We start from the raw sequence: 14379 nt of genomic DNA, 5'->3' as shown, positions 1-14379 counted from the left end.
CTGACGGCTACTGGTGTGCACTACTGTGGTCTACAGTCAGAGCCGTGTGCAGTGAGTAATTCATTCGGACTACTGACGCTCTGTCAGTGATAACATACATAGTTATTTTATCAGCAAACGTTTGATGTATTTTGTTCATGTTGTATAATCTTAAGAAGTAGGACAGTTTTCTCAACACACAAAGGAGCATTTTATCCTTGAATTCATCACAAACAATCAACATCTGGAGATGAATACAGGATGAACAATTTTAGTCTCAAATGCAACTTAAGCACTTATACAAGTAGTGGAGTAAACGTATAAATAAAATCGGAATGTTCCATTAAAGTACAAGTACTAAAACATTTGTGCTTTTCTACATTACATGATAAAATGTAGTACATTTAACCACTGTGCACTGTAGGTTCTCGCCCTAAATAGGGGGTGGTCAAGCTGGGGTTTGAATTGGTGTTCCCAAGTTCGCCTGATCTGTTTATCAACACACTAGACCACTGCACTATATTTTCATATTTCAACTGTCAGAGGTGATTGTCTGCACCACATTTTGTACACGTCATGCATTGTTCATGTCATACTTGATGCATGATGCTTGCCTAACTGCTGTAGGAGTTTTTAAAATATGTTCAGCTGCCTAAAGTTTTTCGCCTGCTCTCACCTCTTCTAACTACAATCAAATACAGATTACAGGACGACAACTGTCTTTTATAGCTCGTAAAATAAATGAACAATTATTTGTCCATATAATGCATATTGGACAATACATGTGTAACTTCATTACCCATAATGTTGTGCAGTGTATCATGCAAAATTACCACAATATGTGATTTATTCAAATGTCTACCAGAATTTGTATTTCAAAGTTGCCCAAAAGGCTGCCTAATTGCACAGCATGTGGATGGCTGGAGCTCCGGCTGCCATTCGCTCAATGTCAGTTTCAATTCCCATTGACTGATGGATGGATAAATCTTTTCATTTAGATATTTGTTATAATACGTGTAAAATAAATCTTTGGAGAATGGAGGTTTTTGCAGATAGTGACCCAGTTAGACAGATTCATTACTGAAACAGAAACTTCAATATACTCTGGGTATAAATCGTGTTGATGCCAATTTTATTGTGAACTTGCACCATCAACCACTAAAAAGTGGACCAAAATACTTGACACAGTTTTATATATAAATGCATTTATTTAAGTTAATCATTTCTCTTCATTCAAAGTTGAATTTCTGCAGAATCTATAAAACAGGGGACAGTTAGAAGCGCTGTACAGTCTGACAACAAAACTAGGAACCGCGGCTGAGTACATTGTGTATATATGTACATACTGTACACACACTGATGTAGGTATATACAAAAATATACACTTTTACATGTTTCTGGCCATAACACCACTGTCATTCAATGAAGCCACACTCCTCTTAGAAAACACATCATCGCCCCTGTTGTTCATTACTGTTTCACCACCTTATATCTGTCATTACTGGTCGAAGGGAAGAGTACAGTATTTTTTCCAAAGTCCCTCTCATGTCTGGACTCACACACACTGTTACTGAAACTGGTAGCAAAAGATGGGAAGCTTAAGCAGTCCTGAGCTGGATGTCTTCACAGGGCTTTCACTTATCAGAGTGGACTCTTCCATAAATCCTAAGAGGATTTGAGGTGGGCTGAGGGCGGGGGAAGACATCCCTTCAGTTAGGACAAACCATGAAATAACTCTGCTTCCCATTTGAGGAAAAATGCTGAGAGAACACAGAGCTCACCTTTAAACCTGTTAATATAAAGCCATTCATTGTTCATCAAACTCAGTATGAATAAAGTCCTACTGGCTCAGAGGGGGGGGATGCTCTTGCTCACTGACTGGTGTTCAGTTATACATCTCCTATTAAAAGGAAAACTAAAACCACAAATTCATAATTTTGTATTAATAATTCAACCTGTTTTAGCCTGATATGTTCATGCATGTCTCCACAGGGCATGAAAAAAAAGAGTTTGTAAATAGGGCCTTTGAATAACAAATAAAGGCTTTGTAAAACAGCCGCCATTTACTTCAATTCATCAACAAATGTCTCTGTATTTTGATTCTGCTTTCACCGTTGAGACATTTAACAAAAGCTGTGGAGATTAATTTATGTAGGCGTTAACTTTTGGGGTAAATTATCTTCTAATAATAATAATAATAATAATACCAGTCTGCAATATTGACAACATTCATTCCCCTTTTGAAGGATGCTTTAAGCTAACACACACAGAGTTAGCTCTGTGTTAACAGAAACAGACTTTTTGAAAACACATTTAAAGACATAAAAAATGTGCAGCCTGCGTCCATTATAAGACCAACACCAGATCATCATCTTAGAGACGTACCCGGTGTGTCCTGCAGGTCTAACCGAGACTATATGAGACACACAACATATACCATCCGCAATTTGCATTCAGTTCAATGCGACTCAATTTGCATTTCCAAACACTTTCAAGCCTTCTCATTCTTTCTTATACAGAGAACATAGGAAGGAAAACTTTGGCACATAGTGCTAAAGATGTAAACATTTAATAGTCTAATCAAAATGAGGCGCTGCACTGCTTAAATGTTAATCACATTCTCTGCGTAGAAAAAAACAAATAATGAAAAATAATTCTTTCATCTTCAAAAGAATACGACTGGTTTTAAAAAGGAAAGGCTTCAAACAACATATCTGAACCGTTGTAGCTGACAGCATTGCTGACATCACTCTGGGGTTAGCAGTTAGATTCTCATGCCTGTTAAATTTGTACTAGCTGGCCATTTTAATAGGGCTTGATTAAGACTTTATAGTAGAAACCGTGATAAAGAAAAACTCTGAATCTCCCTGGTGCTGCATTGTGCATCAGAAGTTTAATACCTTTAGTCCCTTTTTATATACCTGTTATTCACAATAGAGGGCGCTATATACCATTAAAAACCTCAGAATTGTATCCTCAAGGGCCAGATGCTTTGACAAAGAATAGCTCAGAGTTTCAGGTTATTTTAGTGAACATCCTTCAAGATTTTTATACGTAGTCTCTGAAGATTTCCACCCAATTTGAAGTCAAAAGATACTAACTTTGGGGGCTACAACACATGTTTATCTACCCCATTACCGGATTAAAACCTGAGGTCCTGCTGTATTACACATAAAGTAGATGTTAAGGAACAACTAATTATAAGATAGTTTTTAACTTTAATTTTGATCAGTTCTCAAGTATTACAGTTATTGATAAAAACAATCTTGTGATTAATCTTCTACTTAATCTGAATGTAATACCTAACAGAGAATGTTTATTATTTTTTCTGCAGTTTCCAGACAGAATGGCAACCGAAAAAGGACTTTTCAAGTACCCAGCGGTAAATCTACCTGCTGCTCAACAAAACAAGAAACGGAAACCTTAAATCAAACTTGGGGCTGTTGAGCCTGGTCACCACGGCAACAGAACACTTTCGTCACATCTAGTCTGACCTCAATCTCGCAGCACAATGCAGCGACCTGTCGAGTCACAGGATAGGGTTTTTAATCCAGCTGGAGTATGAGCTGACCTTCACAACGCCCCTCACTCTGCTTACAGTCATGTGAATGTTGAAGACAAGGTAAACATCAGGTACAAGGAACAAAATGGTAGAAAACAAACAAAGAGATGGAACAAAGGACGGAAAAGAACCAGACAACCCAGTAAATATGAGCAGCTGTCTTGGTCTGTTACAGTAACATAGTAAAACTACAATCAAGAGAACAGATGTGAAAGTGAGAGAGGGATACAGAGAAACAGAGAGAAGGCTCGACATTAAACAACACTTGAGGATGCAACCTCTTTCTAGAATAAACTAAGAAATAGGAGATTATTATAGGCAATTTGAGTATTTTTTAAAGGTGTTTTGTGTTTATGTTGTATGCCTTGAAGCTGTCAAGTGATGAGTCGCTCTGAATAGAATCAAAACAAATTTCCCCAAACTGTACCATGACTCATCAGTGACTAACGGTAGGGAGGATCATAGCAGCTAAGAGGAACGAACCTGTGTTGAAGGCATGGAGAGACTATTGTTTGCAAGGATTCAAAACAGGCATCAGGTAAAGCAAACAGATGAAAGTACTGTAACTGGCATCAGTAACACTATCAGGTAACAAAAGAAGATGTGGCACAATGCTGTTTGGGGACACCGAAATCTTGTTCCTCAGAATAAAGAACCTCGCCAAAATAAAGGAAAAGTGTTCTCATCAGTACTTTGTATCAGCAGAAACTAAGCACTCCTGCTTGTGCAATCAAAAAAATCTGCTCACCTCCAGCAGAATCAGAGTGGGGACAAACAGTAAAACTTTGTTTATTGCAGATCCAAACCTCAGAACAGATGGCTCATCTAACAGGCACAATGAAGGAAAAAAAGACATGTTGATGGAAAACACTACTGACCGATTGTAAGTGTGGGAGCTGGTTGGTGATACATGCAGCTAAGAACACGTGTGCATGCACATTTCATACAGTCTGACTAGTCAGGAAACCATTTTCGCTTTGCATAAAAACTGTTCTGGAGGCTGGAATAAGCAAAGTTTTACTTTGTCAATAAGAACGATGGACATTGGATGTCTGAAATTCTAGCCACATATTAGTGTTTCCTTCTATTGCCAGGTAGATACAGTATCTGCTTGTGGTGATAATATAGATACATGTCTGTAAAACCCTTGCAGCCAAAACCAGTTGGTAAAACCGCAACATGAAATCCAGTCTGGGTGTGACAGTCAACTTCCCTAAATGGCAATATTAGACACAAAGAAAATGATCTGTGCAGGAAAAGAAGATGTATAAATTAAGCGGCTCCACAGGGAGCAGTGAGAGAGCAGCGAGAGCTTGTGAAGAAAAACCCTTTTAATCAAAGTTCTCGTATTCCTGAAACAAAAACATCCATTTGTAATTTGGTTCCATTTTTGTGAGAAAAGTAAACAAAAGAAGACTGTTAAGAGATTTTTTTTTCTGAGTATTGTTTTTTTAAAGAGACATAATGGTGTAGACATGAAGATGCTGCGGCAGCCAGTGCTACAGCCCGACGAAGAACAGTTAATCCTGAGGGGTGGCTTCAAGACACTTCCTGGTTTCAGGAATTGCACTTACGGCCAAACCAAACCGGTTTCAGGCCCTGTCCAAAGCAGAGAAGTTCTTCCCTCAACCCCCTTACCCTTTCCCCAAGACCCATTTGTAAAAGAAACTGTGTAGGAACCAAATCAAACACACAGCTTCTTCTCTCCACTTTGTCCCTCTTTCCTCCAATGATCCTGTGAACTAATGACAGTAAACAAGAAGAAAGCTCAGGGAGTTGAGTCCATTCCCACCCTTAATATCACTCTACGCCCCCAGACCTCAACATGAAGCCTCCATCTGCCTTTACAGGCTCCAGCTCGGCGTGGTGAAACAGACAGAAAGCCTAAAAGGAGCAACAACATTAATGTCCCATTCCTTTAAGAAAACAGAAAAAAATAGTTCCTGTGAAACCTCCGTGCAGAACAACCAGCAATCAATAAAAAATATTAATAATAAAATAATTACAAAGTAAAAACAGTTCTACCTCACCTGCATTAAAGAACATAAAATAACAAAATTTGCTTCTGGAACCATCAGTGAAAAACACTGAGGTAAGTAGTTTGAATGGAAAGTCTATCCATCACTTTTATCCTCATTATGATCATCATTTTCATCCAACTAATACAGTCAATTTCCTGTTTACTCCAGTAACGTCTACAAGCCACTCCCCCGGTGGGTTTGGCTCTTTTGGGAGGAGTGAGGGTGGGGGAGAGGTGTATAGTTCCACCTCTGAGGAGCGAGAGGGATCCGTTTATCCATCCAGAGTCTTTTTTCTATCTCTTTATCTGTCTCAGAGTCTGTTGGTGTCTCTATCAAACATCCAGCTCTTCCCCAGGGTCTGTTGCCCCCCCACTATGATTGTAAATTGAGAGTGAACTTCCACTGCTGGTTGAGGCTCGGGCTGCAGACCTCCACAGTGAGGCCACCCATCCTGGCACTGCGGCTGTCGAGACAGAGGTTGCTGCCTACGTGACGAAGCTTCGAGTTGGACTCTATCTGCTCCCATTTCTGGTGAGACACAACAACGTTTCAATTATGTATTGTTAATTCATCTTTATTTCACTAGAATTATATCTATTGAGATTCAGCCAAGACTGCAGCATAAAAGGACAGTGGTAAAAAAATATAAATCTCTTCACAACCGGACATGCTTATAAAACTATTTCCTTTAAAAACACACTTTCCCGAAGAGACAGTGGTGGTTCGAGGAATAAGCTAGATCATTTGTCCACGTGACCAAAGGTTGCTTGATTCATTAATACGTTGTATTTATTGATGTTGAAGATGAAACAGTCAAGTACCATCATATTTATTTTAGCTTAGTTTCTACCTGTCTGCTGTCGTTCTCTCGACAGCCTTGTAGTTTGATGAGGGAGCCGGCCGTCCGGTCCACCACAGTCAGACACAGGTCCATGTGCTTCACCGACTTATCCTTGGTCAGGGCCCACTCCTTTGTATTATACAAATTAATTTAATTAAAATCATAGTTTGATATACATTCAGACACTGGAGTTAGGGATGTTATGAGCAAGTCATTTTATATGCACCAAAGGCTAATATCATGTTCAGATCTGATGTTTTATTTAATACACAGTACATGTTGCAGTACTGCACATCAAGGATCAGAAAACCACCAGTAAGAAAGCTTGAATACTTTTCCAAACAGTTTCTCTCTTTTTTCATTCTGATGTTTACACAGTAACACAGTTGTGTTTTGTACTGTCCAGATTTATCAAACTGCAACGTAGTGGAGTAAGACTTTATTTCAGTGTCTGAATTTCATTACAGGAAGATTTATGACAGGTTGCCAAAAGAACGATATTGTCATTTACATATTTAATTAAAAAGAGTGCCAGTTCATTTCAAGCTAAATTAGAGACTGTAAAATGTAATTTGATGTCTAGTGGCAAGTTTTGCAATATTGCAAAATGATGTTAGTTAACCAGACCTGAAAAGCGAATGGCTATGAAACCAGTTTACCCAGTAAGATCACCACACCTGTTGTGATACTGCAGACAAAAACACACTGGTACTTAACATAACACCAATATTCTGTATAAAAGCTTTACATGAACCTGGGACAATGAGGTACAGTGTGAGTCAAACAACATGTGCACGGTGACTAAAAGACCAAAATGTGCTCTGGTTAAATCCAATAGCATACCCACTGTTCTCTCGCCACCAGTGTCACCACCTGCCACCCCGGGGCTTTAAAACAAAGGAACTGACATGCTGACCTGTGTGTGTCGTCGTAGTAACGCTACCTGGTTTCCTCCGGCGTTGTGGCATTCGTAGACGCCCACCACGCCGTCAGCAAAGTGACCCAGAGTGTCCAGGCAGTTTCCTCCCTGCTGCAGCGCTCCGAACGCTATGTCCTGGTGGTCCGGGACACTGAACACACACAAACATAGTGTTGTTAAATATTTCATCTCTATCATGTTTGTATCAAATCTATAAAGACAATAAGTGGGGTGTGAATCGTTCGGTTTCTCACGATTCAATTCGATTCTTGGGGTCGTGATTCGATTCAAAACGATTCTGCATTCTGTACATAGGGTTGCTAATTTCATCTACTCCAGTCCGCTGTGCTCTAATAAAGGGCGGTGTGGCAAATGATAATATGGAAGCAGAGTAAAGTGTGTAAAGGATTATGTTTTAATATTTAAAAAAGTTATTTAAAATTAGTGCAGTATAAAAAAAACACAGCAAACCTGAAACAAAAAAAGGTACCATTTATTTATATATTTAGTTATAATTAAAAGGTTTTTAAATGAAAAGGTTTAGTTTTTAGTGACTTGATGCCTGTTACATTAAAACAATTAATTGGCTAAGGCTAGCTGCCTTTTTCTGGACAATTTAGAAAATAAATTGTATATAAAACAACAGTTTTTGCCAAGACATGATCATTTTTTCTTAAAATTGTTACTGTTTTTTTAATCAATCACACAATTCAAGCTGAGACAAATTTGCTTTGATGTGTCGATAACTATTCTTTTAGTTTATTTTTTTTTAGATCCTAGATGATAGAAATCTCTATTCTTTCATGAATCAAATTTTTTCACCCACTCCAAACATTAAGGCTTTATTGTATAATAGTAAATAGTGTAAACTAACAGTAAAGAGAACAATAGTGGTGAGAGTTAAATAGGGTGAGCAATGTTATTCTAACAAATAGGACTATTAGCTCATCTGAAATTATTCAGATTTAGATCTGTGATATTTATACATAATTAATATCATTCTTGGGAGTTAGAAATGTAATAATGTGCCTGAGTCATAATTGCTAGTGTGGGTTAGTCATTAGTGTCAACACAGTCCCTCGAGAGTTTTACTAAAGAATGAAACATTAGATGGCAGCACACAGGAGATCACAGTCATTCCGAAACTGCTGGCAGAGCTGTGGTTTCTTGCCAATCAAGTTCTTGTTATACTGAAACTGCCACTCAGAAGTTTGGTGAAATGTCATTCAAGTCTTCAAGTCATGTACCCTATCATATTACATAAAAATGCCTCAATTCTTTTACCGCAGCTCCGGGTAGACATTCTCCAGGTACCATTTGAATGGTTTGCATGCTAATCTCTTCTTCATCTCCATACGACTCTGTATACTGAGAGAGAAAGTGAGTAAGAGAGAGGAGAAAGTGAGAAAGAGACGGTGAGAGAATTAGAGGTTTGATCCAACTGTCTCTCAAAACATTTATTAAATTTGAGATATTCTGTGAAGGCAGGAGTCATCCAGCACGTCTTAGGCTGCATCCTTTAGAAAATAACTGCTTACAGATGCTCTGTATGGATGTGAGGGGCTTATTGTTGTGTTGCACAGAGCAATAGTTTACAAGTGAAATACCATGAAATTGATGAATTCCAAAATACATCTGCATGACATTAACAAAACCTCTCTAACTAGGCTGATTAATATAAATAAATCCCTATTTCATGGATCCTTGTTCCTTTGTACAAATGCATTGTGCCACCATCATGTTCGTTTGCTTAACCGTATCATGTCATAATCGAACAGTAATCCCCTCTGCATGTCAAATAATACTGCCGCATTTTGACTTTTTGCCCTCTTTAACCCACATTAACTTTCTGTCATTTATTTTACAGCTGACATGCTGCTGATTGGCAATCCAATTAATGTGCCCATCACAAGACTGCCTTTGTAATTTCACGATCTTGTTACATTATGCCCTCTGCCTCCTGTAGGGCTCGCTCTTCATGGTACTTACTTTCCATAGGGGACGTTTCTCGCTGAGGGGACGGCAGCATAGTAGAAGTTTTTATACTCATCCATCCACACCTCTGCTGCTCTCCTTGTGTTCCTGAGAGAGAGGAGAGAGAAAAAAATAAGGGAAGGGTGACAGACGAGGAGGAAATGGGAAAAGGTTGACGGGTGACAAAGGGAAAAGTAAAACCGAGAGCAGGTAAGTGTTTAAAGGTTGGAAAAGGAAATAAAAACAGAGAGAGCGATAGAAAAATAAAATATGAGGATTAAAAAAAGAGGACACAGATTTAGTGAGTGTGTGTGGTCAAGCAAAGCTAAGTGTTGACATGATATCAAATGACAGTTTGTCAGATTTCCATTTTTTGTTCATGAAAAACCCCAGTACTGTCAGACTACGCGTCAGCTCTTTCTAAAAACGCAGTTTTAAAAAATTCTATGGGGATCCCCTCAGGTAAAAATGAGACAGCTGTGGTTTTCTGTGATACTGAAAGTAATTGATACTGAAGAAAAAAATCAGTCAAAGGCAAGTTGAGGATTTACTGTATAAGGGACATCTTTTTTCCAAGCAGATTTATGGTTTTATTTTTTGCCCTAAGAAGATATGTATATAAGAATATGTCATGATATAAATCATGTATGTGTTCATGTTTGAAAAGAGCAACAGTTAAATAAACCAGACTAAAAGAATACAGTTACATTGAGGCACGTAAACACTTGTATGCAAATATGCAATTATGTCCAATATAGTAGGATAACCGAGTTGGTCAAAGTCAGCCAAAACCAGAACAGCTCTTTCGTCCATGTGGCTCATGTAGGAAAATGTACTCTCTCAGCACTGTGAACACGCTGTTGGTTTAACGGAGCTGTTTAAAATTCATTAGAGCCGAAACAATTATTTGCTTAATCTATTGATTGGCAGTATATTTAATCAAAAACTAATGGGTAAATGCTCTAGTCTGGTTTTAAAAAAAAAAATGTAAGCAAATAACATTTCTTCTCCCAGCTTCTTAATTGTGAGGATGTTCAGTCTTTAGTGACAGTAAACTGAACATCTCTTGTCATACAAACAAGCTATCCAAAGACGTCCCCTTTGGGAGTAAATTGTTCTTCCCATTTGCAGATACTTTCTAGGCCAAACAATTATTCAAAAACGTCATATTCAGATTAATGCATGTGGAAATAACAGTTAGTTGCAGGCCTCAACTTAATAACAGTGCATCGTGAGACAGGTACTAACTGAGAGTAAAACTTAATTTGAGAAAGATGTGAAAAGACTGTAAACAGGTCATACTATTCATCGAATGTAGCCACATCCTGTTCCAGAGAGCTATACACCATGTACTTGTGAAACATTAAAGTGGCATTGTGGTGGCACAAGTTGTAGGAAAGCTTCATTGCTTTTGTCTGTAAAACTGTCTGCCTTTCTTTCTTTTTTTTATTATTGCATGCCTTTTTTTTTACCTCCTATGCCACATTTGCTGTAACACTGTAAATGTCCCCGTTGCGCGACTGATAAAGTCATTCTGAAACCACCAAGACTGGCATCTGAAGATCAGGGAATTAGATTTCAGACGGTGGAGGTGAGATCACATACTGTTTTAGTATTTTTTTACTGTTGCTATGTTCATCATGCAACTTTGCTTTCCTTATGCAGAAATCTTTTATGTATTCATCCTGATCAAAATGCACCCCTGCAACATAAAGTAGTTTAGACAAAGCACTGATAGGGAACTCTATACGGCGTCAAGACTGTCTTTCCTTTTAATGATTTTAAACTTAGATATTTGGGAAATGCTGGTCCCAGGACTATTATAAACCCATCCGAGCAGGCGCTGTCTCGTAGCTCCCCAGGGAGAGTGTCTGGGGCTTTGTTCAAAATTGAAGGGCAAGACACTGAACTGAAGCTGCCTCCAAGTACAGTAAAGCTGCTCTGCATGGTGAGTCTGCATTGTTGAGGCTGATACAAGAGAACAGCACTTCACCCAGCAATAAATAACGTATCATTTTGAAATTATGGAAAAGGTTATGCAACTACTTTGAGAATGTGGAGTTGGGGTCCACAGAAAGCCTCTGAGCTGAGATGGCAGAGACAGCACATTAAAGTAAGCTCTGACACTGTTGAGTTCATTCATATCCACTGTGGTCTTCATTGTCTGTTTCATCCAGCTCCACATACATTCACAATTTATAAGAACTACCCCAGTTTCAAACCATTATTACGATGTCAGTGCTTTTTACTTGAGCGCTGTTGGATTCACTTCTATCTAGAGCATCCCTAATGGCCACTGCCATCAGAAAACATTTTGCTATTTTCATATGTGGCTGGTATCACAAATATCACTCAGTATCTTAGACTGAAAAGGGATCATTTTGCAAGATTGGAGAAAAAGACAGGTAGAAAACTCATCAAAGCAATGTACTGTTGAAGAATGGCAGGAGTTAAACAGTTTGAGCCACCTAAAAACAATATCAGTTGAGCTTTCTGCTATATTTAAAATATCTTTACCACTCTGACGTCAGCCTGCCTTTACTCCATTGACAAGAACAGTGATTTTACCTCACAGAACACAGGAGTTGTAAATCTACAGTTGCCACAGTTGGTTAGCTACTTTCTGTTTTTGTGTTTATTTAGTGTTTAAAAAGGGTAAGACTTTACACAAACACACAAAAACAACTAATTGAGGCAGTGGTAGTCAAGCAATTTCCTGTCTCTGTTGTGGATAGTGATGTTTTGCTGATGCCCTTGTCCAATGCAGGACAACCCTTTTACTTCTGTGCTGTCAATCATGTCTGTTACTCCAAACTAGAGGCATGCCAGCTGCCATCTACTGTATGTAATACACTAACTTTGGATAAGTACCTCAAACAACCCCATATTAAAACCTCCGAGCTATCCCTTAAAGACAAGCCAAAAAACACTCCACATAGTTGATCTACTATGCCCTTCATTTCCTGTGTTTTCCACAGTGCTATAAACTTCCTTGGGAAGACCAGAGAAACCACAGCTACTACAAATGCCCTGCTATCTTTGTGTTAAAGTTCTTAATCAGAGGGTTTGTCTGGCTCATTTCCAAGGGTTGTTACTTGTGTTTGGAGACTGTAATAAAGCAGAGATGCATATCTTTCCTTGTATCGTGTTTCCCATTACTGATGCTCCCCGATTATGTTGTCACATTTATCGGAGCTCTAAGGGGAATCACATGCAAAAACAGCTTTTCTGTATTTAAGAAGAACAATCTTTTCAAATCTGTAACCAATTTCCCATGTGATTACTTTTTTAATTGTTTTTTAATTGCTGGTGCTTGGTTTTAATTACCCAATACTGGTTTGATTCTCAAAGCTGGAATAAAACTCCATTATGTATGTTTCAGTGTTTACAGAAAATCCAATATACTGTAATGTGAGCATAAAGAGAGGTCTAAAAAGAGTTGTTTCGGGGAATGTAATCAACCCAAATGAATAAATAATAGCCATGAAAATGATGATTACAATATATTCCAAACAAGGAATCAAACATTGGTAGATCTGTGCTACATCCACATACTGTTATTGGATTTGAATAGATGCCATGTGAGGTTATTATGAGTGTGCAGCTTAAATGTTAAGGAAAGGTCCTTTAAGTAACTGTTCTGGAGCCTTTTCGATAACTTCACACGATATTTCTAAGAGTTTTCCCTCAAGGCACATCAAATACTTTGTCATATTTGGAAATTAACATTTTTGGGAATCAACCCACCCACCCTGTGATTAGTAAACAACTCACATTAGCTGCTGAGCTGCCCAATAATTATCCAAGACTACGTCATCATGATCTTTTTCTTTTTTCCACAGCTCACTGTCTCGCTAATATCACTAATACAGGACACGTGTACATTAATGACTCAATCATTCATCAATGACATACCTTTCATTCCAGCCCAATGCACACACACACAACACAAACAACATTAATTATACAAAGTGTAATGAAGACGCTATGGCTCATTAAAGGGCAGCACAAAGTATCGTGTATACAGTTTGCTGGAGAACTGGCAGCAATGTGTGGTTGTGAATGGGATTAATTGTTGTTCAGTAATGTAATGAAAGAATTCAGTTTGAGCCTTGCTGGTTAATGAATGTTCATTAACCTCCATAGTACTTGTGTGTGTGTGTGTGTGTGTGTGTGTGTGTGTGTGTGTGTGTGTGTGTGTGTGTGTGTGTGTGTGTGTGTGTGTGTGTGTGTGTGTGTGTGTGTGTGTGTGTATGTGTGTGTATGTGTGTGTGTGTGTGTGTGTGTTTTACCTTGCAAACACAGTCCCGCTGCCCCCAGGGAAGGTGTATGGATGTTGTTTTCTGAAGACATGGCCAACTCTGCTGCAGGGGATGATCTCAAGACTGCCACCACACTGCCACACCCGAAATGAGATCTCTGAAACACACACAGACACAGGTTATTTCAAGCAGCGATGTGTTGTCGTGTGCACCTCATTAATGTTCGCAGAGTGTTGACTTTGTCAGATTCCCGCTCTCACATTGTCCGTGTTTGATTAAATGTTCTCTAACCGTGATCACAAGGAAACCAGAATCTGAATTCTCCTTGCCGCTCTGAATCATTGGGCCGTCTCGAGAGAAGAATGCATCACTCTGTTTATTTTTGACGATTTCCCATCTGAATTCAGACAAAGGCCACGGGAGATGCAGTTGTTGTTATCTCATTGTGATGGCTACACATGATCTCTATTGTGCGCACTATGGTTATTTCTCTCAATACTCAATACAGTCATTATTAAATTGACACTTTAATATCTAAGATTAACTGCAGTCTGATATGACCTCAGGGTTTCCCACACATAGACTTTACTTGGACGGGCCGCCCAGGTATATTAACGGCCGCCAAAGTATATTTCGCGACCCATTTATTATTTTTTTTATCCGTCCGCGAGCACGATGCCATCCGTGATCGATTAACTAGTGGACAATGATCTCCTCGCTGTACGCCTCCTGTACGTGTTCGCCCTGCTATCGTGTCAAGGGTCTGCTAACAAGCGACAAAACAGAAAGGGAGACCTTACGAGAAAAAGAGAAGAGGACGT

General features: G+C 38.8%; 1 protein-coding gene across 2 annotated transcripts in view; it reads right to left on the bottom strand.

Annotated features, from left to right (window-relative positions):
* Positions 1–4852: 4852 nt before the first annotated feature.
* Positions 4853–14379, bottom strand: part of galnt2 (UDP-N-acetyl-alpha-D-galactosamine:polypeptide N-acetylgalactosaminyltransferase 2) — a 53077-nt gene continuing 43550 nt past the window's right edge. Inside the window, exons 11-16 of one of the 2 annotated variants that reach the window (XM_063881039.1) lie at positions 13589–13715; positions 9312–9404; positions 8607–8690; positions 7320–7473; positions 6413–6532; positions 4853–6090 (exon numbers count right to left, since the gene is read on the bottom strand). In XM_063881039.1, the coding sequence (XP_063737109.1) occupies positions 5935–6090; positions 6413–6532; positions 7320–7473; positions 8607–8690; positions 9312–9404; positions 13589–13715 (734 nt within the window). In that variant the 3' untranslated portion in view covers positions 4853–5934. The remainder of the gene's footprint in view (positions 6091–6412; positions 6533–7319; positions 7474–8606; positions 8691–9311; positions 9405–13588; positions 13716–14379) is intronic. The other variant, XM_063881040.1, reaches the window with a different exon arrangement.

This window comes from Eleginops maclovinus, chromosome 4 (assembly GCF_036324505.1).
Source record: "Eleginops maclovinus isolate JMC-PN-2008 ecotype Puerto Natales chromosome 4, JC_Emac_rtc_rv5, whole genome shotgun sequence".
Lineage (NCBI taxonomy): Eukaryota > Metazoa > Chordata > Actinopteri > Perciformes > Eleginopidae > Eleginops > Eleginops maclovinus.
This window is presented reverse-complemented; position numbering and strand designations above follow the sequence as displayed.